We start from the raw sequence: 26786 nt of genomic DNA, 5'->3' as shown, positions 1-26786 counted from the left end.
AGGAGGAGGGCCCTGGCAATGCCTGGCCAGGTCCCTCCAGTACCATGCACACATAGCATTTAATGCCATGTTGCTTTGAATTTATTGGATCAGAAGGGCTTTTTTGATATATATATATATATATATATATATATATATATATATATATATATATATATATATATATATATATATATATATATATATATCAGACAGCTTGCTGTCTGTGCAGAGCTGAATGCCACTTCTCATAATGCTGGAGACGGTTTTATTTCTGCCTTTTGATGTTCACTTATCACCCGTTTGTCGACCAACAAATCTCTGTTGACCTTCTCTGTTCTGTGCTCTAAATTCATTTGAATCAATCAAACAGACAGACAAACTTGCTCTTCTTTGGCCGCATTCTCTCTATTTCTTCTTGATCCTGCTTCCTGTTACTGCTCTGTCTCATTAAGTCACCCTTTTGGCATTCAAAATGTAGCTTGGTTGATTTTGTATTTTCCGTGTATACATGGCCTGAAGAAAGAAAACTGATTTTTATGTGAAAAATATTTTTTCAATGTAATTTTGTTCAATTAATTGATGAAGAATTGTATTTATAACTGAGATTGTATGTCACAGTTACCAAAGACTGGGCGAACAACGCTTAAGATCGTACTGGCGCGAAGTAAAGTCCATGTCAATGGCCCGATAAAAAAGTGTGATAGTGCTGCAGCAATTTGTATAACATTCATATGACTGAAGTTTTGAGCGTGGATTCCCCTCATTTGTAAGTATAAGTATAATGTTTTTCCACACCAGGAAAATATTCTTTCACACCAGGAAACCATTGTTCATTTCACACAGGCTTGAATCAAACAAACTCCACAACACCACAGCACATCAACCTGCCATTTGCCTGGTTCCCTTTCCACCCTTCATTCCTCCACCCGATCTCTCTTACACCAAGACACCATTTCCCTCTCCTACATTTCTTTTTAAATATATGTGCATTGAGACTCAAACAACCACATAATCAAGATAAAGACCAATTACTGCACCATAGTCCAAAGAAGGAAGCCAGACATAACAACACACACACACACACCACACACACACACACACACACACACACACACACACACACACACACACACACACACACACACACACACACACACACACACACACACACAATAATTATGTACTAGCAAGTACTTGCAAAAGTTATTTTATTTGAAGTTATAACCTTAACTTATTAGCAATTGACTGATTTCCCAACTGCCGGGATCATCAGCTGGACACCGTTTTTCATCGAGGTTTCGATCCTTTCAGCCCAGAACCTCTCCAAACGACGGATCCACAACCCAGGTCGCAGGTCCACATCAGTAGATTACTCTACATCAATGGACCCATAACCTCAAAATTGTATCCAGACAGTCAGTCAACACAGCAATGCAATATCCTTACTCAAACTTATTACACAGCGGTGGCAAAGCGAAAAGCGGGGTGAAGCGATCGGTCGCGTCCGGGTGTCTGCATTTTAAAAATTCATTTTCTCAGCAACCGTTAGTCTGATTTACAGGAAATTTTCCAAATAGGTGCGCCTCCTCCTGTATAATTTTTTACTCATAATTATGACGTCATAGGTCACGCGGTGCATGATTACTTTTATGAATGTAACATCAAAGATTACTTGTTCACAATTTTGACGTGTTGGCGGAACGGTTAGTGATGGTGGTACGAGCGTTTAGCATTAATTCTTTATTCTTCAACCGAAGTACCAAAATTAATTGACGTGTGGAAACTCACTGATGTTCGAAGAATGAGAACATTGAAAAAAAACTAACGGAAGTTGCGGAACAACTTCAAGAAAGATCCCTCTCGTCCGGCCTTTCAGGTAAGAAAAACCAGCCATCCTGTGGTGCATTATTTGTAGTACAAAGCAAAGTACGTTTTTTTTCATCAAACAAAATATAAAGTAGAAGAAAACGTGATTCGTGCTTACCTTTCCCAGCATGCGGCAGATTCTTTCAATCTTCTGAACACGCTCATGCTGTAGAGAGAAACACGAACAATGCAATCTAACTCAAGGGTTTTGTCTTATGTAGAGGAACGTTGTGCCAATGTAATAATGTATAAGGTAAGAGCATCACAGCCCAGAATCAAAGCCAGAGAACAACGATCTAAAAGACATTTTCATTCTACAAGCTCAATGGGCTTAGAAATGATGCCAAGCACATTACCTTTACTGTACACGTAAACGTCTTGCAATTCAAGGTGACCGTGAAACACTCGTAGTATTTCTGCTAAACGCTGCAATTTTGTTCAAAAGACAATCATTATTTGGGACATAACCATTTCGATATCATTCCATCGGCTGCATCCAGGATTTCGAACGATTGTGTCCACTGGCATTGCGAGAGTGAGACGATAGAAATGTTTACATGTCAAGGGAACAAATTTCACAAAAGTCTCATGCTGCACAATGTCTTGGACAACATAATAAATGTCACCTTTTCCATTCTTTCCTGCATTTTCCGCAAGGTGTTTATCGTAGTGCCCAAAACCATATTGCGATGCCAGCATATTGAACCGAAAACTGAGCGAATTAATGTTTTTTGTCATACAAGGCCGAGGGCATGTAATGTTGCTGACACACACACACACACACACATGAGACAAACACTTAACACAGCCACTGAGCTTGGAGGAAGTGCCATCACTTCCTGAGATACCCGAGGTACCAGCGACATGCTGTCGCTTTTCTCACTGTACTCAACAAAACATTTCCTCAGGAGGAATTTCTTCCTCCCCATTGATGCCAACCGATAGGGATCGTCCATGCTCTATCCTTTGAAATGCTGAACGTCAAGCAAGGAACCAGTGTGTACCATTTTTAAAGTCTTTGGTACAACTCAGACTTGCAGCAGACGCTCCAGGCATTACACCACCGAGTCTGGTTTCAGGTGGGGATTGAGGGTGTTGTAAACACCCCAGGTAATAAGTTATTGTAACATTAAAAATAGGGTCTATCAGAGTTAATTTCTAAGCATATCCATTTACAATGTGATGAAAACAATTTTTTCTGGACAAAATGGTTGATCATCCCAAGTCCTGGCGGAGTAAACACGTTTTTGTGCGACTACCAGTGGACAGGGAATACCTATTGAGGAAGACCCTCATACTGCAAAGCTCCTCCAACTTCCCACAGTCTTCAGACTACATCCTCATTGGCTGGCCACCCTCCTCCCCTCCCCACCCCCCAGGAAAAACTTTTTACCCTCTTCTTATCTTCTTTTTTCTGCAATTCCAGAGCTTCCTCTCCTCTTATTAGCTGGAGACATACAGTGGAATGCAAGACCCATCTTCATCTGCCTTAAATGCAACAAACCCATAACAATTTGAAGGCACTTCTTCATTCAATGCAAAAGCTGCCAAGAATGGCTTCATCTAACATGCCCCAACCTCGCAACAACCTCACACTACAACAGGAACTGTACATGCTGCCAACCACCTCAGACAACAAACATGGCCTACCTTCTTACCTCCAATCCTCCACAATATATTTAACAACAACAAACCAACTCTCACACAAATCGTCTTCAAACACCAGTTCAAAATATCAACGGCATCTTTCCGAAAACAACTAAACCTCATCACTTCGTACATAAACACAACATGCACATGGCTTTAATCCAAGAAACCAAACTCACACCAAACTAGCATCAACCAGAACGCCAAAATTAGATAGCTACTCCACAGTTAGAACAGATAGACAGCATGGTCAGGGAGGCCTCCTCACCCTTGTATACAAAGACATTTCTTTTAAGAACACAACTCAAACTAAATCAGCACTACCCTTGGCTGACACGACCACTGGAATACACTCAGAGCAGCCAGAAAAACCTACAACTACATCAACATTTACATTCCGCCGGTCACTCCATCCGATTACAGTCCAAATTTACAAGCACTTGGAAATACACCCGACATTATATCAGGGGATGATTTTGATACCCACAGTACCACTTGGTTGGCATCCCAAGCGGAAAAATCAACGTGGACAGCAAATTCATAATCACCATCAAGAGTTAACAATACTAAATGATCGCAATCTACCTGACTACCACAACCTTATTAACAAACCACAACCTCTCTTGACATAACCTTCACCTCACCTGAACTGGCCATTGTTTTACCTGGAACACATCATACAAATTAATATCTGACCACCTGCCTATTCTCATAATGCGTCGGTCACATAAAAGCACAACTGGACCTCATAAATGTAAAATTTTCATGCATTACCTTCAGGCCAACAGGTGTAAATCAAGACACACGAACAATGTTATCCGACTTAATTTCTGAGAATTTTACACTCTTTATACAGCTATCAAATATTTTAACATTGTTACCACCTGTAGTAATAGACACATACCACAAATTTATATAAAACAGTTCAACCCTAACTTTTCCACACAAATCAAGCACCTCATCCACGCTTTGTACCCCCCCCCCCTTCCCCCAGCTAATACAGCATCACCCAGGTAATACAACAACAAAAGCAACAAAACTGGCCACAATATATCGAATGTTTAAATTTAAAAACTGATTCCAAATTTAACACATTCATACATCCAGCACTACCCCAACCCCCAACTCATGAAACACTAACACAAACAGCAAATACCATTTCAACTCACAGAGAACAAGCTCACACCCTCAAGAAATATTACTCACACATAACCTATAGACTCACTTGCAAAGGCAACAGACGTATATAATCAAACAAACACACAAAAAACAAAGTAAACAATGATGTTCCTCTGTTTTCTTTATGACAAATATAAAACAACATTCGAAAAATTTAAAACTTATCCGTTACAAACTCGGATCTCATATCCAACACACACGAAAGGCATCTTGGTATACACACAACCTCAAAGCATAAACAAACGTATTCAACGATTCATGGCTTCACAATATTACCTCCACCAGGTGCATACCTCCACCAGGTTGAACAGTTTACATGGTGTATCCCACCGATATGCCGGATCTGCATTTGGAACTTAACCAAAATCATCTCCATGCCACAAACTACATATTTCACGACCTTAAAGCAAGCAGTCCCGACAACATCTCTGCCAGACTTATCCACCCGTTCTCTTACGAATGAGCCGATCATTCTGCTGACGGACATAATTAATACGTCATGAAAGCAACAGACAGTTCCAGCACGGTGGAAAAGGGCATGCGTCGTTCCTATTCCAAAATCGTCATCTGCCACCATCGACAATTTGCGCCCAGCTGCTCTGACTGCTCACTTCTCAAAAATCGCAGAACATCTCAAAGCACAGTGAACGATGGAAGCAATGAAGCAGAACCTTGACCCCAAAAGAGTTTGGAAACATTACAGGTGCATCAACTTCACATTGTCTAATTGATATTCTGCACACATCAACTTAGTCCATGATGATGATAGACTTTTCTGAAGTTTTCGATCACACCGATCACACGATCGCTATTTCAAAGCTCCTACAAATGGGAGCTGATTCATCTCTTGTTTCTTGGATAAATTACTTTATTTCAAATCGTGAACAGTGTGTTAAGTACGCTGACAAGATCTCTGAATGGACACACATTAATGCTGGAATTCCCCAGGGAACAAAATTGGGACCTGTTGTATTTCTTGCCATGATCAACGATGCTGGCTGGCTACAGCAAAATTGCCACCGGTATCGACTGCTTCAAATATGTTGACGACCTTACATTTATTGAAAAGCATAGTGTTCACACTGAATATTGCATGCCAGATGTTCTTGAACAACTTCATAACCGGTTTGTGGAGAATGGAATGTGTCTCAACCCCAAAAACTGTGCGATTGTTGACATCTGTTTCACTCAAAACAAAGCACTCCCTTCTAACCTGTCATTGAATGATGTTGTAAATCCAAAATTGCAATATCATTAAACTGTTGGGTATCTTCATCCAGGCAGATTTGAAATGGAATGCGCATGCCAGTTGTATCGTCAAAAGAGCTAACAGTCATCCACACATGATTCCAGAAGTTAAAATACCATTCCCTCCCAAGTAACGATCTTGTAACCATTTTCACATCTTTTGTTCACCCCATATTGCAATGCTGTTGAATTTGTTCAGAAAAGGGCTTGTAGACTTATCCTTGGCCAAAAGTACAATAGCTACTTGGATGCTTGACATGATTGTGGTCTGGAGTCACTTGAGAAGAGACGTGAACAACTTTGTTGTTCTTTCGCGAGATTGCTCCCAAATTCCAAAATTCACCATTTGTTTCCTGCAGACAGATCTCATAGTGGCTATCAGCAACGCAACTCAAAACAACTGAGTTAAAATGTAAAACCACACTATTCAAGAATGGCCCAATGGCATTTCTCATCCTCACAATGAACAAATTGCACTGATTGTTAATCTTTGAGCTTTGATGTGATGTGAATTGCTAAATGATTGCAAAATTGTTTCTTGTTGATGTTATTTCTATTCTGCTTCGATGTCCTTTATATTTCCATTTTATTGTACTATCGCATTTTTGGTTCACGAGTCAGTAAGTGACCACTATATTCGTTATGGGTGTGTGTCTGTCTGTCTGTCTGTCCCGAACATAGCTCCGTTGGTTTTGATCTGATCCTGATAAAATTTGGGTGGGAGGTTTGTATCATGATCTCGTTGTGTTTTCCTGAGAATGGGCGTGGTGCGCCCATTATGGGTGGATGCACACCCAAAAAACGTGTTTTTAGGGGGTAGCTGGTTTCAAGTTACATCTTCTCCAAAGGGGTTTGTCGAATCTGGCAGGGGTTTCGGTATTTGGTTAGCCCAATGGCACCTGCATAGCCGCACGGAGCTCGATTTTTCATTTTCGTCCCAAGGTCAAGGTCACAAGGTCACGAACTGGTTTTCAACTGTTTCGAATGAAAGTTGGTATGCAAGTAGTGCTCTTCGAGTACTACAACTTCCATCATTTACGTTTTTCCCGATTCCTGCCAGTTTGCCCGTGGCGTCCCCTCGAAGGTCAAAAAATAAAAAAGGCAAACCGTGTACAAAACTGTACATTGCTCGTGAACCATCGCCGTCTCCAGACTTGTTCAACTTAAGGTTGTTGATAATGCTGGAGAGGCTCTCAAAGAAGCTGTAGAAAGTGGTGACAAACAAGATCTCCATGTACGTTTAAACACAGCAGTTGATCCGGCTGATGCCCACGCTATTAACGTCAAATACCACAAAAAGTGTTGGCTAATAAATGTGCAGAGGTCTGCAGGTGCAAAGAAAACCCCAGAACAAATCAACACATAACCTCAGCAAGTGACATCGTCACATGATTGACTTCCAAACTTCACGGAAAGCATGTCCATCAATCAAAGAGATAGAGTCGACATATTTCCATCTCTTGGGTGATGTAAAGGAAACATGAGTTCCATCATACAACTGAAAGTGGTTAAAATTTAAAATCCTGCAACAACGTCCTCACCTAAAAGCAGTCAGGCAAACTCAATTGAACAAACACTCTGTGTTGTATTCACCTGCTACCTGTGAGAGTGAAATCACCAATGTTGTGGCAGCACAGCAGGATGAACAAAAGGACATTGACGACATTTGTAAATGTGCCAGCATAATAAGAAATGAGATCAATGAATTCATGAAGGAAAAGCCACATAAGTTAGGCCTTGATTTCACAAGAAATAAAAGTGATTTGCCTGAGCTTCTTTTCACTCTTCTGCGGTGGATAACATGTGGTCCTATGATGAACAAAGATGACCCTCGGCACATCACAGAAGTAGATCGTGTCACGCAGACACTTTGCCAAGATGTCATGTTTGCCATGAAATCTGACAGGCAAATGAGCCACAATCTCATATCTGACACCTCATTAGTCAGAAAATCCAGACAGAGAGAAAACTCGAAGGCCATTGGCTTGGAATTCGCGGGTTCATAATGACACTAGAAACAAGGGTCTTGTTGAACTGCTGTCCTCTCACGGCTGTTGTGTTCACTACACCCGAACTATGACACTGATACAACAGGGAGATTCACTGGCTAAAGCAAGATTAAGTGGTTTAAACTCTTCATGAAAGCAAACCAAAGTACAGTGGAGCCTTTTCATTTGCTTGGATCTCTCGATGAAGTGTCTTCAGAAACAGAAAAATATTTGCAGGTTTTGTGTGTCAAGCATAATGCTCTGCAGGAGTTGCTATTTCCAATCTGAAAGACCTTCGCTTGTATCTTTTCTGTAAGTACCAGACTGAAAGGAAATGCTTGCTTCCTACAAGTCTGCACTTCATGAACATGTATTGCGAGCTCCAGGCATCCATTTGGTATCAGGCACATCTTCTTCAACAGGAACCCTTGGATCCAACACAAAATGGATGGTATCAACAAGATGATGGTGTATTTTTTTACCAGTTCCTACAAACTGAAACCAGCCCCGCAGGCTGTACCGGAACTCCAAAAGCAGCTGCTTACAGCCAGATGCTCACACAAAAGCAAAGGATTCACTTGCACTGTCCTTTGCCTCCATCAGAACTGTGAAAATGAGGACCCAGAACAAGTTGTGATTGATGATCATGATGATGGTGTTCATTTTATTTTAAATTTACTGGCGATGTTACTCCAATTTGGAATGTGTAACTATCTACAATTTTTGTCTCTGGACGTGTCCGGGCGGTGTTTGTCTCCGGACATATATGAGTGGTGTTTGTCTCCGGACGTGTTCAGGCAGTGCTTGACTCCGGACATTCCCGGGCGGTGTTTCGCTCCAAATGTGTCTGGGTAGTGTTTCTCTCTGGACGTGTCGGGCAGTGTTTCTCTCCAGACGTGTCTGGGCGGTATTTCTCTCCAGACATGTCGGGGTGGTGTTTCCCTCCGGACGTGTCTGGGCGGTGTTTGTCTCCGGACGTGTCCGGGCAGTGCTTGACTCCGGACATGCCTGGGCGGTGTTTCGCTCCAAACGTGTCTGGGTAGTGTTTCTCTCCGGACGTGTCCGGGCAGTGTTTCTCTCTGGACGTGTCGGGGTGGTGTTTCTCTCCGGACGTGTCTGGGCGGTGTTTCTCTCCGGACGTGTCTGGGCGGTGTTTCTCTCCGGACGTGTCGGGGTGGTGTTTCTCTCCGGACGTGTCCGGGTGGTGTTTCTCTCCGGACGTGTCTGGGCGGTATTTCTCTCCAGACGTGTCGGGGTGGTGTTTCTCTCCGGACGTGTCTGGGCGGTGTTTGTCTCCGGACGTGTCCGGGCGGTGCTTGACTCCGGACATGCCTGGGCGGTGTTTCGCTCCAAACGTGTCTGGGTAGTGTTTCTCTCCGGACGAGTCCGGGCAGTGTTCCTCTCCGGACGTGTCCGGGCAGTGTTTCTCTCTGGACGTGTCGGGGTGGTGTTTCTCTCCGGACGTGTCCGGGCAGTGTTTGTCTACGGGCAGTATTTATAGTATGACCAGTAGAAAATTGATTTCAGATATAAAAACAATGTAAAATAGATTATTGGATTATTTTGTTTCCATCTTCACTGTTATTCTATGCAGAATCATTTTCATGAAACAGTATGAATCGTAATTAACGCTCCACTACATGTCTGCCTTCTCTTCCTCTCACCTCTCACTGCCTTCCCTTCCCCCACCCCTCCTCACTCTCCCTTCCTCCTCGCTCCCACACCCCTCCTCGCTCCCCCTCTCTCCTCTCTCTCTCTCTCTCTCCCCCTCCTCCTCCTCCTCCTCACTCTCCCCCTTCTCTTACCCCCTCTTACTATTCCCATCCGTGAAGTGACGGGTGGCATTTGCTAGTTTATGTAATACTTTCCATCATTGTTTAGAAAATTGAACTTTTCATTGTTTGCAAAATGTATATTTCCCTTTTAGTGTGTGCTATTTGAACAATTCTAGATGAGAATTATTGTAAATTTTCCATTCAATGCTGTTGGGGATTAAAGATTTTTGTTAAAAAAAAGTTATCCATTTTGTCCCCATTACATGGTCATCTTTGCACTGCCGTAGTTCAGCCAGTTTTCATTCAAAAAAATGGCAACATGTATTTTTGAAATCCTCAGATTGTGCCCTTTCAGAATGTGTATACAGTATTGCCACAAATCAACAGGAAGTTCCCGCAGAAGTATTTTTTCCTATGCAACCAACCCTTATAACTGAACTGGGAGGCTTCAAGCTCTGCCTGACTTGGGGGGGGGGTGGGGGGTACTTTGCCACCTCCCCCTCCCCTCCTCAGATCTCAGTTATCGATTGCTGATGAACTTGAAAATTTGCATGCACACAGATTATCATGTGATGAACATTATTTAAATTGTTCATCATATGTTAATTATTCTAATTATTACCTAATTAATTATGCTATTTTATGTATTTTTCAGAGAAATCTACAATTCTGGTCATTGCCTACATGAGATCACATGAAAAGTGTTTGATATTAAAAAAAAAATTGTTTCTGAAGCTGGAAACCACGATGTTCACACACTATTGTAATCCTGAAAGCCTAGATTTTCACCAAGTCAAGAAGACCGAACATAAAGTCATTTGCAGGAGGATCCTCGATATAATTTCATTTCTCTAACTCAGGGGATGGTTATTTCACAATATATCATGAGAGTCATGTCATTGTGACATTTTTATGATTTCTTCATTTCTTTTCAAATGTATTATATTATTTCCAATTTGATGCAATTTGTTTCAGTCAATAAACTAGAATACTCAGAAGAAATTATTGGACAATTATTTTACGGCAGCAATGCCCTACTGCATGAAATACTTAATTATCTACATGTCTGTGTCCTACATACGCATATGCAATAATTGCAGTTTTAATAGGACACATGACTATTAAGTGTCATGTGACACCTGAACGGTAAGTCCCATTTGGACATATTTGATATCAAAACGTGCGCAAGACTCTACAGGAAAAAAAATCATCAAAGGAGTATTCTAAATTCCTGGTGGTTACGATCAATTTTGCGAAAAATGTCGAGAGGGGGCACAATGTGCCAGCCCCCCCCCCTTTCCCCCCAAATTGCAATTGCAGTTATGGTTAAGCAGTTCCTCATTTATACAGCAAATACTCCATGTACAGATTAAATATTTGTAACAATTATAACATTATAGTGATGTTTCCAAATTATCTTGCATAGCTTATTTTGCTAAACAGGATTTACGTATGAACCAATGTAGACAATGCGATTCCAGTCCCACTTGCAGAGTAATACATTTTAATGCAGCAAGTGTGATATATTTTGCACATCCTTGGATGTAACGTGGATGGGAAGAAGAAATGTCTTACCAGACTTACTTTGTCCAATGCATCGCCTTGTTCAGATGGGCTTTTGTACTCTCGCTTCAACTCATCGAAAGCTGCAATCTTGAAAATATAAAGTCAAGTCTTTGTTTGAAAGCTCAATTCAAATTATCAAGGACAATGTCAAAATAGAAGCAATCGACAGCACCGTAATCACCGTTATCAAAGCAATGGTCTTAATCTTAAACAAGGACAAGAACTGCTTTGCAATACAAGTTCCCTACCGATGTGATATTTTCTAAGTGATAAAAGGGTATAACTCTGTGAAAAATTGACGAAATGTCCTGAAACTCGAACTTCTTCTGTAACTCATCATCATAAAACCATGTACCAAGTTTCAGTTCAACATGTTAAGGGGTACGGGAAAAAATGTCTGAAAAACCACAGATGGGATGGATGGGTATAGGAAAACCTGTAGTCCTCTCCAATGAAACCAGTAGGGGACTAATAAGCAAAAACCTTATTGAAAGTTGAGATATTACTAAAGTTTCTACCCGGCATTAAATTTGTTTATTTCATTCCTGTAAAGCACCATTATCTATAACATGGGCAGCAATTGACATGGGGGAAAAACAGAGTTGTTGTTTGTTATCGACCATCTCAACTCTGCCACGTAGACTGACAGTTTAAAGACAAATCTACCATTGTACCGACACGTCATGCTGAAATCCGATGCCTATATTCTTCAAAAGAATTGCACCACATGCCTCATGTGACTTCAGTCTGGAAGAGGAAATATAACATTTCAACTCTTCTTCCTTGGGTGTCTCAAGTCCTGGAAACAAATTTGATTGGGCGCTGTTGGAAGCATCCGGACAATCCATCGACGTCCCACAGTTGTGATGGTATTAAGGGAAAGTCTCATGGGGATATAGGGGGCAAGAGAGACAAGATTGCCATACAACGTCCCATTAATTCTGTGCCAAACAGGATAAAGCTCATCATGCTGTTAAAGGCTGCTTGACCAAGCACGAAAATAAAACAGCTCCCTTGTTTGCTTGTGATTATTATTTCCACTTTTCTGTGCCAAACTACCATTTTGGACTAACAACAGGATGGCTCAATTATTAGGGCAGATCTCTGTATTGCTATCTGCATCGAATAACAACATGCTTTAGGGTGGAAATAAATATTCGTGAAAGATAGAAAGATCCGAAAAAATTACAATGATCGGCCTAGTTGACATTACCATCGGATATCTAAGCAGAACTTAACTGGGCGTAGTGGCGTGCGCCTGTAATCTGGCTACTCGGAGGCTTGGGTTGGAGGATCGCTTGAGGATGGGCGCTCTGTGCTGGGCCACGCTATGAGAGGGTGTAGGGTAGCCCGGAATCATGGCGAAATCCAATCCTTGTCCCTGTGTCGTACGAGGCGACCAGGGTTGCGTCAGGAAGGGCAACCGGTGTAAAACCTGTGCCAAATCAGTATGCGGATCATAACGGATGATCCACTCTGGCGACCCCTAACCGGAGCAGCCGAAAGAAGAAGAAGAAGAACAACAACAACAACATCTAAGCAGAACTTAGTTCATCATAGTGGGATCCCAGGCTCAAATGTTGATATGCCCATCATTTACTGATGTATTGAAATTAAATATCTTACATCGAAATAATTAACACTGATTGACTGCCTCTTATTTCCTGCCTCAATGCGTCCTATTCATCCCATTCAGTGACTGTTTAATCAGACGCACAACTATAATGACTTGCTTTTACGACAAAGCCACGAGCCTGGATGAAAGGTCGACTTCCCTCAATGTATGGACGCATGGTCGAATTATTCATTTCCCCTCCTTTTTTGCTCTTCCCAGACATGAGAGTGCATGGGACGAAAGCCAGTCGTGTGAATGGAATTTCAGCAGAGCCAAGTGAAATAAATGAGTTTCCTTTCACTGTAATAGCCAATTCTATGCTTGGATGTCACCCTTCATGGTCTCAGTGGGAGAATCTGGGCCTAAAAGCATTTCTTTGCTCGAAACCGACTCTCGTAGTGGGATGCCCAAAGCACACGGGCTAGTAAGAACGCTACGGGCAGGAAATACATGCTGAATCTCATTGAAATCTCGTTCTCAAGCATGAATGGAGAAACTTTCAGAAAGAAAATTATTTACACACATCAGTCTTACATTACAGACAGAGAAGCCACCACAATCATGGTCACATTACACACCAAAGAAAATCATCCATTGCCTGTGGGAAATCTGTCGCATCATTGAGGCGCTGATTAGACCGGCCTGCCTTTAACCTGACACAGTGGCATAAAAGTAGCAATACAATTTTCTCACCACGGGCCCTCTCTAGATCACATAGTTAATCATCCATGTTATATCTCAATTAGCAGAAAATAAGGTCACTACATCATTTTTATATGCTCTTAACTGACGTGCATCCATAAACAATTTCATATGGTTGTGGTTTCCCATTATGTTCTCGTTTTCATTTTGCATCCACCCATTTACACTCTACATAACTGAAACAATGTGACATGAATCGCTTGCAGTGAGGCTCCAACATCTGCCTCCAAGATTTTAATTGCCCTGCTGTCAGCCAATCTAGTAAGAAAAGCACAGAATGCAACATAAAACATTCTTTTTTATTTATTTATTTTTTTAAATACAAAAAAGAATGCTGTTCTGGATGTTAAGGCGATCCAAGTTCAAATAAAATACGGAGTAATTTTTGTATGTTTGAAAACAGATTTATCGTACTTTCTTTGGTTTCAAAGAAAGTCGATAAATAATTAATCATCTGCATATTTAATATGTGCACAAAAATTGTGGAATTGTCGACCTCACACCCTGCATGTATAATGTAAAAGGAGTCGTGTTTGCGTGCAAGTTACAGACCCTTCTATATCTTTGGACCCCTTGAAACCCCAAAGTCCCCTAAAATAAGTTAGAACATTAAGACACCCTAAAGACCCCCCCCCCCACAAAGACCTTTTAAAACTCCTAATACCCGGAAGACCCTTAAGACCCCCTAAGTCCCCCAAGACCCCTTAAGATCCCTTAAGAAGAAACCCCAAAGACCTCTTAAGACCCACAAGACCCTGAAGAACCCCAAAAACCTTATAAACCCCTAAGACCCTTTAAGACCCCCAAAGATCCTTAAGTTCCTATAGTCCTTTAATGACCATTTAGACACCGAAGTCCCGTAGGGTCCTTTAAGATCCTCAAGTCCCTTTAAGATCTTTAAGACACGTTAAGACCCCAAAGTCTCTTTAAGACTGCCATGACCATTTAAGATCCCCATATAAATCTAAGACCATCGAAGACCCTTAAGTCCCCCAAGACCCTTTAAGATCTTTTAAGACTCCAAAGATCCTTTAAGACCACAAGACCCTAAAAACCATTTAGAACCAAAGACCCTCTAGACCCCTAAGACCCTTTAAGACTCCTTGAGACAATTTCCAATACTAAGATCCTTTAGACCATTTATAATACTAATATCCTTTAGATCCCAAAGAGCCTTGAGGCCCTAAGACCCTTTAGACCTTTACGACCCTTTTGACCTGAATGCCCCTTCAGACTCGTTATAACCCGAAGACCATTAATACCCCAAAGACCTTTAATACCCCAAATACCTTAAGGCAATTTAGGACCCTGCAGATCCCATAGAATACTTAGACACCGAAGACCTTCTGTCTAAGAGCATTCTAACACTTGAAGGTCACCAGCCATACTCAAAAGGCCCAACTGCCTCAGTACCAAGCCAAGAGGATGCAAAATTGAATTTATTTATTCATTCATTTTCTCTGTCATTTTTTAAGGTTAAGCTCATCTTGGTTGGAAGCACAGTGAAAAGTCTCAGTGGCAAAGAAAAAGTCCCATGTGACAAAGAGAAAAGTCTCAATGGCAAAGAGAAAAGTTCCTCAGAGCAGAGAGAAAAGTCTCACATGGCAAACAAAAAGTCTCACACAGCCAAGAGAAACGTCCCACATAGCAAAGAGAAAAGTCCCATGTAACATCGAGAAAATTCCCACACAGAAAAGAGAAAAGTCCCATGAAACAAAGACAAATGTCTCACATAGCAGAGAGAAATATCCCACAAAGCATAGAGAAATGTGACATATAGCAGAGCGAAAAGTCCCTCTTAAGAAGAGAAAAGTCCCACATAACAAAGTGAAAAGTCCCACGTAAAAAGAGAAATTTCCCACTTGTGAAAGAGAACAGTTCCACATAGCAAAGAAAAAAGTCCCACGTAAAAAGAGAAAAGTACCACATTGCAAAGGGGAAAGTCCCACAAAGCCAAGAGAAAATTCCCACAAGGCATGGAGAAATGTCCCACATGGCAGAGAGAAATGTCTGACATATCAGAAAGAACTGTTGCACATTGCACAGAGAAATGTCCCACGTAGCAGAGAGAAATGTCCCACATAGCAGAGAGAAATATCACATTTAGCATGGAGAAATGTCCCACATAGTAGAGAGAAATGTCACATATAGCAGAGAGAAATGTCCCACATAAGAAGAGAAAAGTCCCACAGAACAAAGTGAAAAGTCCCACGTAAAAAAGAGAAAAGTACCACATTGCAAAGGGAAAAGTCCCACAGAGCAAAGAGAAAATTCCCAGATAACATAGAGAAATGTCCCACATGTCAGAGAGAAATGTCCCACAAAGCAGAAAGAATTGACGCACGTTGCAGAGAGAAATGTTCCACATTGCAGAAAGAAATGTCCCACGTTGCAAAGAGAAACGTCCCACATTGCAGAGAGAAACGTCCCACATAGCAGAGAGAAATGTCCCACATTGCAGAGAGAAATGTCCCACATTGCAGAGAGAAATGTCCCACTTCGCATCGAGCAATGGCCCACTTCGCATCGAGAAAAGTTCAACATAGCAATGATAAAAGTCCCACATACAATAAAGAAAAGTCCCACATATCACAGAGAAATGTCCAACATTGCTCAGAGAAATGTTCCACAAAGCAAAGAGAAATGTCATACATACCATCGAGAAATGTCCAACATAGCATCGAGAAATATCCCGCACAGCAAAGAAAAAAGTCCCACATAGCGAAATGAAAATTCCCACGTTGCAGAGAGAAATGTCCCACATTGAAGAGAGAAATGTCCCACATTGCAGAGAGAAATATCCCACATTGCAGAGAGAAATATCCCACATAGCATTGAGAAATGTCCCACAGAGCAGAGGGAAATGTCCCACATTGCAGAGAGAAACGTCTCACATTGCAGAGAGAAATGTTCCACATAGCAGAGAGAAACGTCCCACATTGCAGACAGAAATGTTCCACATAGCAGAGAGAAACGTCCCACATAGCAGAGAGAAACGTCCCACATTGCAGAGAGAAATGTTCCAAATAGCAGAGAGAAACGTCCCACATTGCAGAGAGAAATGTCCCACATTGAAGAGAGAAATGTCCCACATTGCAGAGAGAAATGTTCCACATTGCAGAGAGAAATATCCTACATAGCATTGAGAAATGTCCCACAGAGCAGAGAGAAATGTCCCACATTGCAGAGAGAAATGTCCCACTTCGCATTGAGCAATGTCCCACTTCGCATTGAGAAAAGTCCCACATAACAAAGAGAAAAGTCCCACATACAATAAAGAAAAGTCCCACATAGCAAAGGAAAAAGTCTCACATAGCATCGAGAAAAGTCCCACGTGTCACAGAGAAATGTCCAACATAGCACAGAGAAATGTCCCACATAGCAAAGAGAAATGTCCCACCTGCCATCGAGAGATGTCCAACATAGCATCGAGAAATATCCCGCACAGCAAAGAGAAAAGTCCCACATAGCGATATGAAAATTCCCAAATGACAGAGAGAAATATCTGACATAGCAGAAGGAATTGACGCACGTTGCAGAGAGAAATGTCTCACATTGCAGAAAGAAATGTACCACGTTGCAGAGAGAAATGTCCCACATTGCAGAGAGAAATATCCCACATAGCATCGAGAAATGTCCCACAGAACAGAGAGAAATGTCCCACATTGCAGAGAGAAATGTCCCACTTCGCATCGAGCAATGTCCCACTTCGCATGGAGAAAAGTCCAACATAGCAAAGAGAAAAGTCCCACATACAATAAAGAAAAGTCCCACGTAGCAAAGGAAAAAGTCTCACATAGCATCGAGAAAAGTCCCACATGGCACAGAGAAATGTCCAACATTGCACAGAGAAATGTCCCACAAAGCAAAGAGAAATGTCCCACATACCATCGAGAAATGTCCAACATATCATCGAGAAATATCCCACATAGCAAAGAGAAAAGTCCCACATAGCAAAATGAAAATTCCCACATTGCATAGAGAAAAGTCCCACATAGCAAAGGGAAAAGTCCCACATAACATCAAGAAAAGTCCCTCATCACAAATAAAAATGTCCGACATAGCAGAAAGAAATGTCCCACATAGCATCGAGAAATGTCCCACATCATTGAGAGAAATGTCAAACATAGAAGAGAGAAACGTCCCACGTAAGAAGAGAAATGTCCCACATCATCAAGAGAAAAGTCCCACATAACAAAGTGAAAAGTCCCATGTAAAAAGAGAAATGTCCCACATCGTAAAGAGAAAAGTCCCACATTGCAAAGAGAAAAGTGCCATGTAAACAGAGAAAGTACCACATTGCAAAGAGAAAAGTCCCACATAGCAGAGAGAAATCCCCGACATAGCAGAAAGAAATGTCCCTCGTCCCAAAGAGAAAAGTTCCACATAGCAAAGAGAAAAGTCCCACGTAAAAAGAGAAAAGTTCCACATCGCAAAGAGAAAAGTACCACGTAAAAAGAGAAAAGTTCCACATAGCAAAGAGAAAAGTACCATGTAAAAAGAGAAATGTCCCACTTCGCAAAGAGAAAAGTACCACGTAAAAAGAGAAAAGTCCCACGTAAAAAGATAAAAGTTCCACATAGCAAAGAGAAAAGTCCCATGTAAAAAGAGAAAAGTTCCACATAGCAAATAGAAAAGTACCACGTAAAAAGAGAAATGTCCCACTTCGCAAAGAGAAAAGTACCACGTAAAAAGAGAAAAGTCCCACGTAAAAAGATAAAAGTTCCACATAGCAAAGAGAAAAGTCCCATGTAAAAAGAGAAAAGTTCCACATAGCAAAGAGAAAAGTACCACGTAAAAAGAGAAAAGTACCACGTAAAAAGAGAAATGTCCCACTTCGCAAAGAGAAAAGTACCACGTAAAAAGAGAAAAGTCCCACGTAAAAAGATAAAAGTTCCACATAGCAAAGAGAAAAGTCCCATGTAAAAAGAGAAAAGTTCCACATAGCAAAGAGAAAAGTACCATGTAAAAAGAGAAATGTCCCACTTCGCAAAGAGAAAAGTACCACGTAAAAAGAGAAAAGTCCCACGTAAAAAGATAAAAGTTCCACATAGCAAAGAGAAAAGTCCCATGTAAAAAGAGAAAAGTTCCACATAGCAAATAGAAAAGTACCACGTAAAAAGAGAAATGTCCCACTTCGCAAAGAGAAAAGTACCACGTAAAAAGAGAAAAGTCCCACGTAAAAAGATAAAAGTTCCACATAGCAAAGAGAAAAGTCCCATGTAAAAAGAGAAAAGTTCCACATAGCAAAGAGAAAAGTACCACGTAAAAAGAGAAAAGTACCACGTAAAAAGAGAAATGTCCCACTTCGCAAAGAGAAAAGTACCACGTAAAAAGAGAAAAGATCTCCATAGCAAAGAGAAAAGTCCCACGTAAAAAGAAAAAAGTTCCACATAGCAAAGAGAAAAGTACCACATAAAAAGAGAAATGTCCCACTTCGCAAAGAGAAAAGTACCATGTAAAAAGAGAAAAGTCCCACATTGCAAAGAGAAAAGTGCCATGTAAACAGAGACAGTACCACATTGCAAAGAGAACAGTCCCACACAGCAAAGAGAAAAGTACCACATAGCAGAGAGAAATGTCCCTCGTCACAAAGAGAAAAGTACCACACAGCAAAGAGAAAAGTGCCATGTAAACAGAGACAGTACCACATTGCAAAGAGAACAGTCCCACATAGCAAAGAGAAAAGTCCCACATAGCAAAGAGAAAACTCCCACATTGCAAAGAGAAAAGTGCCATGTAAACAGAGACAGTACCACATTGCAAAGAGAACAGTACCACATTGCAAAGAGAAAAGTCCCACATTGCAAAGAGAAAAGTGCCATGTAAACAGAGACAGTACCACATTGCAAAGAGAACAGTCCCACATAGCAAAGAGAAAAGTACCACATAGCAGAGAGAAATGTCCCTCGTCGCAAAGAGAAAAGTACCACATAGCAGAAAGAAATGTCCCTCGTCGCAAAGAGAAAAGTTCCACAAAGCAAAGAGAAAAGTCCCACGTAAAAAGAGAAAAGTTCCACATAGCAAAGAGAAGAGTACCACATAAAAAGAGAAATGTCCCACTTCGCAAAGAGAAAAGTACCACGTAAAAAGAGAAAAGTCCCACATTGCAAAGAGAAAAGTGCCATGTAAACAGAGAAAGTACCACATTGCAAAGAGAACAGTCCCACATAGCAAAGAGAAAAGTCCCACATAGCAGAGAGAAATGCCCGACATAGCAGAAAGAAATGTCCCTCGTCGCAAAGAGAAAAGTCCCACGTAAAAAGAGAAAAGTTCCACAAAGCAAAGAGAAAAGTACCACATAACAAAGAGAAAAGTTTGACATCGCAAGGAAAAGAGTCCCACATAGCCAAGAGAAAAGTGCACCAAAGCAAAGAGAAAAGTGCACCAAAGCAAAGAGAAAAGTGCACCAAAGCAAAGAGAAAAGTCCCACATATCAAAGAGAAAAGTCCCACATATCAAAGAGAAAAGTCCCACAAAAAAAGAAATGTCCTACAGAGCAAAGATACAAGTCCCATAGAGCAAAGAGAAATGTCCCACATCGCAAAGAGAAAAGCCCCACATAAGAAATAGAAAAGCACCACATCAGAAAGAGAAAAGTCCCACATAACAAAGGAAAAAGTCCCACCTAAAAAGAGAAATGTCCCACTTCGCAAAGAGAAAAGTTCCAGATTGCAAAGAGAAAAGTGCCATGTAAAAAGAGAAAAGTACCACATTGCAAAGAGAACAGTCTCACATAGCAAAGAGAAAAGTACCACATCGCAAAGTGAAAAGAAAAATCCCACATAGCAAAGAAAAAAGTTCCAGATTGCAACAAGAAAAGTGCCATGTAAAAAGAGAAAAGTACCACTTAAAAAGAGAAAAGCACCACATTGCAAAGAGAACAGTCTCACATAGCAAAGAGAAAAGTACCACACCGCAAAGTGAAAAGAAAAATCCCACAAAGCAAAGAGAAAAGTCCCACAGAGCAAGGAGAAAAGTTCTACATAATAAAAAGAAAAGTACCACAAAGGAAAGTGAAAAGAAAAGTCCCACATAGCAAAGAGAAAAGTCCCACGTAAAAAGAGAAATGTCCCACTTCGTAAAGAGAAAAGTCCCACGTAAAAAGAGAAATGTCCCACTTCGCAAAGAGAAAAGTTCTACACAACAAAGAGAAAAGTACCACATAGGAAAGTGAATAGAAAAGACCCACATAGCATAAGAAAGAGAAAATTTCCACATTACAAATTGAAAAGAAAAGTCACACATAGCAAAAAGAAAAGTACCACATAGGAAAGTGGAAATAAAAGTCTCACACAGCATAACAAAAAGAAAAGTGCCACATCGCAAAGTGAAAATAAAAGTCCCACATAGCAAAGAGAAAAGTCCCACATAAAAAGAGAAATGTCCCACTTCACAAAGAGAAAAGTCCCACGTAAAAAGGAGAAATGTCCCACTTCGCAAAGAGAAAAGTTCCACATAACAAAGAGAAAAGTACCACATAGGAAAGTAAAAAGAAAAGACGCACATAGCATAACAAAGAAAAAATTTCCACATCGCAAAGTGAATATAAAAGTTCCACATAAAAAGAGAAATGTCCCACTTCGCAAAGAGAAAAGTTCCACATTGCAAAGAGAAAAGTGCCACATAAAAGGAGAAAGTACCACATTGCAAAGAGAAAAGATCCACTTTGGAAAGTGAAATGAAAAGTCCCACATATCATAACAAAGATGAAAGTCCCACATCGCAAAGTGAAAAGTAAAGTCCCACATAGCAAAGAGAAAAGAAGCCACACATAGCATAACAAAGAGAAATATCCCAAAGAGAAAAGAGAAAAGAGGAAAGAGAAAAGAGCAAAGAGAAAAGTCCCTCATACTATCGAGAAAAGTCCCACACAGCAAAGAGAAAAGGAAAGTCCCACATAGCAAAGAGAAAAGAAGTCACACATAACATAACAAAGAGAAATGTCCCAAAGAGAAAAGAGAAAAGAGCAAAGAGAAAAGTCCTGCATACTATCGAGAAAAGTCCCACTTAAAAAGAGAAAAGTACCACATTGCAAAGAGAACCGTGTCACATAGCAAAGAGAAAAGTACCACATCGCAAAGTGAAAAGAAAAATCCCACATAGCAAAGAGAAAAGTCCCACAGAGCAATGAGAAAAGTTCGACATAATAAAAAGAAAAGTACCACAAAGGAAAGTGAAAAGAAAAGTCCCACATAGCATAACAAAGAGAAAATTTCCACATTATAAATCGAAAAGAAAAGTCACACATAGCAAAAAGAAAAGTACCACATAGGAAAGTGGAAATAAAAGTCTCACACCGCATAACAAAAAGTAAAGTCCCACATCGCAAAGTGAAAAGAAAAGTCCCACATAGCAAAGAGAAAAGTCCCACATAAAAAGAGAAATGTCCCACTTCACAAAGAGAAAAGTCCTGCATAAAAAGAGAAATGTCCCACTTTGCAAAGAGAAAAGTTCCACATAACAAAGAGAAAAGTACCACATAGGAAAGTAAAAAGAAAAGACGCACATAGCATAACAAAGAAAAAATTTCCACATCGCAAAGTGAATATAAAAGTTCCACATAAAAAGAGAAATGTCCCACTTCGCAAAGAGAAAAGTTCCACATTGCAAAGAGAAAAGTGCCACATAAAAGGAGAAAGAACCACATTGCAAAGAGAAAAGTTCCACATAACAAAAAGAAAAGTACCACTTTGGAAAGTGAAATGAAAAGTCCCACATATCATAACAAAGATGAAAGTCCCACATCGCAAAGTGAAAAGGAAAGTCCCACATAGCAAAGAGAAAAGAAGTCACACATAGCATAACAAAGAGAAATGTCCCAAAGAGAAAAGAGAAAAGAGAAAAGTCCCTCATACTATCGAGAAAAGTCCCACACAGCAAAGACAAAGGAAATACATACAGGAGCACTGAGAAATGTCCCACATAGCAAAGACAAAAGTACCACATAGCAACGAGAAAAGACCGACATAAAAAAAGAAAAGTACCACATAGCAAAGAGAAAAGTCCCACATTGCATCGAGAAAATTACCACTCAGCAAAGAGAAAAGTCCCACTTAGGCCTAGGTCACATTTGCCACGGCGGCCGGCGGCCACCAGCAATTATACGGCGGCCGCACTATTTCCACGGTCACACAATGTAGCAGTCACATATGTTTTTATTTTTCAGGGAGCTGCACGGCTTATTTAGAAATCGTGGTGACCGAAAACGTGGGGGTGCCGTACGGTCTTTGATTTGATGTCGCACGGTGACCTTAGGGCGTTGCTGCGGCAGCCATAGAATTTTTAAGGCAGACGCAAGGTGCTGGCAGGGGGACCATAGGGGGGCCCTAAGGCGAACGTGCGGCCAGACGGACGGTAACGAGTGGGTATATATACCAGTTCTTTTTTTTTCCTGAAATAAAAATATACCAGTATATATAAATGAATATACTATAACTATAATATACCGTGGTGCCCCCAGAATGCGAACGCCCCATTGTTTGAACAAATTGGAATCCGAACATTTTTTTCGAGAAAATTTTGCCCTTAAAACCTAATACATTTTAAAAAACCGAACACAACGAAGCGTTCATGTTTGTTCACGTGTCTCCCCCACCTGTTTGAGCCGCATCTTCGCGCTTTGTTCATTCAGTTCGTCGGTGGAAGTCCTCGTGAAAGCATCTCTCATGTGTCGATCGCTACTTTAGGCCTCAGTCACATTTGCTTTACGGCGAGGATACGGCGGCCATACGCTCTCTGAATTGACAGAAACGTGCGGCGGCTGCAGAGAAACTGAGGTGGCCTCAGGGTGGCCCTACGCCCACCATATGGCTATATTTTACAGGTCGTAAGGTCGCCGTGGAATTATAACGCGGAGTTATAACTTTTTTCATTTCTACGTTCGCCGTAAAAATTCGACAAGCCGAAACAAAAGAACTGTTAAAAAAAAAAATTAACCCATTTGTTACCGTCCGTCTGGCCGCAAGTTCGGCTTAGGGCCCCCCTGTGGTCCCGCTGCAGTCACCTTGCGGTCATCTTGCGGTCGCCTTGCGGGCACCTTGCGGGCACCTTGCGTCTGCCTTGAAAATTCTATGGCCGCCGCAAGAACGCCCTAAGGTCACCGTGCGACATCAAATCAAAGACCGTACGGCACCCCCACGTTTTTGGTCTCCACCATTTATAAAGACCCCGTGCGTCTACCGGAAAAATAAAAACATATGTGACTGCGACATTGTGTGACCGTGGAAATACTGCGGCCGCTTTATAATTGCTAGTACCCGTACATTTTGTAGACCCTCCGGCTGCCGAGCCAAATGTGACTTAGGCCTTACCTCGTGTTTTGACCTTCATTTGTGATGTTTGTTTTTTTAATCATCTTGTGTTTTAATTAATAACAAAAAAAGCAATCCAATCACGTGGTGTGACGGACTGTCGGGCAAGGATTGAATTTCACAGCAAAACCAGTTGTAATTTGGAATATCCATGATTACGTCAGCCCGATGCGTTTGATGAAAGTGATTGTGGTTCTGCGGGCATCACGTTTGATGAGCTGCCCTGGGGGCAGCGCTCTCGCAGAGTGCGCGAGCGATCGGAACCCAGGACGGAGCACCCACAGTACAGGAGCACGAGCCTGTACTGTGTGGACCTTTGGATGTGGTGATTGTACCAGTTTACATACAATACACCGCCACCGAAGGTCATTTACTCATCTTATTTTACCTTAAACATGGGGAATTTCAGTTTAAAGTGCCTTGAAAGTGGGTTTTCTTTGGGTCCACCAACGGATTAATTCACTCTATTATTTCTTATTGGGAAAATATTTTTTGAATCCAAACTTTTTGCAATCCGAACAGCCTCCTGGAACTAATTAAATTTGGATTCTGGGAGCACCACTGTAAAGGCAAACACCTATACTCCGATCTCTAGCGGTAGCGCACGGTGGACGCACGGTCGACGCAGACCGCCATGGAGGCCGTATGTAGGTGCATGGTGGGCTTAGGGGAACCGTGCATCGACGCTGCTTTGCCTGCAGGTAGTCACACAGACTGCAAGGCCACCGTACGGCGACCGTGGAAATAGTGAGGCCGCCGTAATTTTTGGGGGGTTGGGAAAATTCATTTTTCATTGAGAAGAGCTTACGGCAGCCGCACGAATAACACAAGCCCACCGTACGCCCTACGTAGGTCAACGTGGAACACATCTACGTCATAGCTTGGCTTGTCGAATTGCTACGTCGAACGTAGAAATGAAAAAAAGTTATAACTCCGCGCTATAATTCCACGGCGCCCCTACGGCCTGTAAAATATAGCCAAACGACATAGGGCCTCCCTGAGGCCACCTCAGTTTCTCTGCGGCCACCGCACATTTCTGTCAATTCAGAGGGCGTACGGCCGCCGTATCCTCGCCATAGAGCAAATGTGACCTAGGCCTTAGTAAAGAGAAATGTCCCACTTTGCAGAGAGTAATGTCCCACATAGCAGAGAGAAATATCCCACATAGTAAAGAGAAATGTCCCACATAGCAAAAAGAAAAGTCCAACATTGCATCGAGAAATATCCCACATAACAAAGGGAAAAGTCCCACATAACATCAAGAAAATTCCTACACAGCAAAGAGAAAAGTCCCACTCAGCAATGAGAAGAGTCCTACATAGCAGAGAGAAAAGACCCACCTTCAAATAGAAATGTCCCACATAGCAAAGAGTAAAGTCCCACATAGCAAAAAGAAAAGTCCAACATTACATCGAGAAATATCCCACATAACAAAGAGAAATGTTCCACATAGCAAAGAGAAATGTCCCACATAGCAAAGAGAAATGTCCCACATAGCAAAGAGAAATGTCTCACATAGCATAGAGAAAAGTCCCTCATACTATCGAGAAAGGTCACACGTAGCATTGAGAAAAGTCCAACATAGCAAAGAGAAAAGTACCACATCGCAAAGAGAAAAGTCCCACGTAGCATTGAGAGGAGTCCCACATAGCATAGAGAAAAGTCCCACATCGCAAAGAGAAAAGTGCCTCATACTATCGAGAAAAGTTCCACGTCGCAAAGAGAAAGGTCACACATAGTATTGAGAAAAGTCCCACATAGCAATGAGAAGAGTCCCATGTCGCAATGGGAGGAGTCCCACATAGTATTGAGAAAAGTCCCACATACAAAGAGAAGAGACCCAACTTAAAAGAGAAATGTCCCACATAGCAAAGAGAAATGTCCCACGTAACAAAGAGAAAAGTCCCTCATACTATTGAGAAAAGTCCCACGTAGCAAAGAGAAAATTCCCACACAGCAAAGAAAAAGGTCACACATAGCATTGAGAAAAGTCCCACAGAGAAAAGAGAATAGTCTCACATCACAGAAAGAAAACTCCCACAAAACAAAGGAAATAACCTACATAGCATTGAGAAAAGTTTCACAGAGCAAAGAGAAAAGTCCCACATAACAAAGCAAAAAGTTTCACATGGCAAAGAGAAAAGCCCCAAGTAGCAGAGAGAAATGTCCCACATAGCATTGGGAAATGTCCCACATAGCATTAAGAAATGTCCCACACAGCAAAGAAAAAGTCCCATATTGCAAATAGAAAAATCTCCACATAGCACAGAGAAATGTCCCACATAGGAAATTGAAGAGTCCCACGTAGCAAAGGGTAAAGACCTACATAATAAAGAGAAACGTCCCACATAGCATCGAGAAATGTCCCACATAGCATCGAGAAATAGCCCACATTGCATCGAGAAATGTCCCACATTGCATCAAGAAATAGCCCACATTGCATCGAGAAATAGCCCACATTGCATCGAGAAATAGCCCACATTGCATCGAGAAATGTCCCACATAGCATCGAGGAATGCCCCACATAGCATCGAGAAATAGCCCACATTGCATCGAGGAATGCCCCACATTGCATCGAGAAATGTCCCACATTGCATCAAGAAATGTCCCACATTGCATCAAGAAATGTCCCACGTAGCACAGAGAAATGTCCCACATAGCATCGAGAAATAGCCCACATTGCATCGAGAAATGCCCCACATAGCATCGAGGAATGTCCCACATAACACAGAGAAATGTCCCACATAACATCAAGAAAATTACCACTCAGCAAAGAGAAACGTCCCACTTAGTAAAGAGAAAAGTCCCACATCCCAAAGAGAAAAGTCCCACATAATAAAGAGAAAAGTCCCATGTAAAAAGGAGAAATGTCCCACTTCGCTAAAAGGAAACTCCCACAGAGAAA

The 26786-nt window shown here is 41.4% G+C and overlaps 1 protein-coding gene across 3 annotated transcripts in view; it reads right to left on the bottom strand.

Moving 5' to 3' along the window:
- The window catches only part of LOC147020002 (protein cornichon homolog 1-like), a 95813-nt gene that overhangs the window by 47805 nt on the left and 21222 nt on the right, over positions 1 to 26786 (bottom strand). Inside the window, exons 2-3 of one of the 3 annotated variants that reach the window (XM_085894912.1) lie at positions 11270 to 11338; positions 1967 to 2014 (exon numbers count right to left, since the gene is read on the bottom strand). In XM_085894912.1, coding sequence (XP_085751038.1) covers positions 1967 to 2014; positions 11270 to 11338 — 117 coding nt within the window. Of the gene's footprint in view, positions 1 to 1966; positions 2015 to 11260; positions 11339 to 26786 lie in introns of all 3 variants that reach the window. The other 2 variants (XM_085894911.1, XM_085894913.1) reach the window with 2 other exon arrangements.

This window comes from Eptatretus burgeri, chromosome 9 (genome assembly GCF_056783735.1).
Source record: "Eptatretus burgeri isolate ZD-2024b chromosome 9, Ebu_testis_v1, whole genome shotgun sequence".
NCBI lineage: Eukaryota > Metazoa > Chordata > Myxini > Myxiniformes > Myxinidae > Eptatretus > Eptatretus burgeri.
The sequence above is the reverse complement of the archived record's forward strand: the minus strand, read 5'-3'. Positions and strand labels throughout refer to the sequence as shown.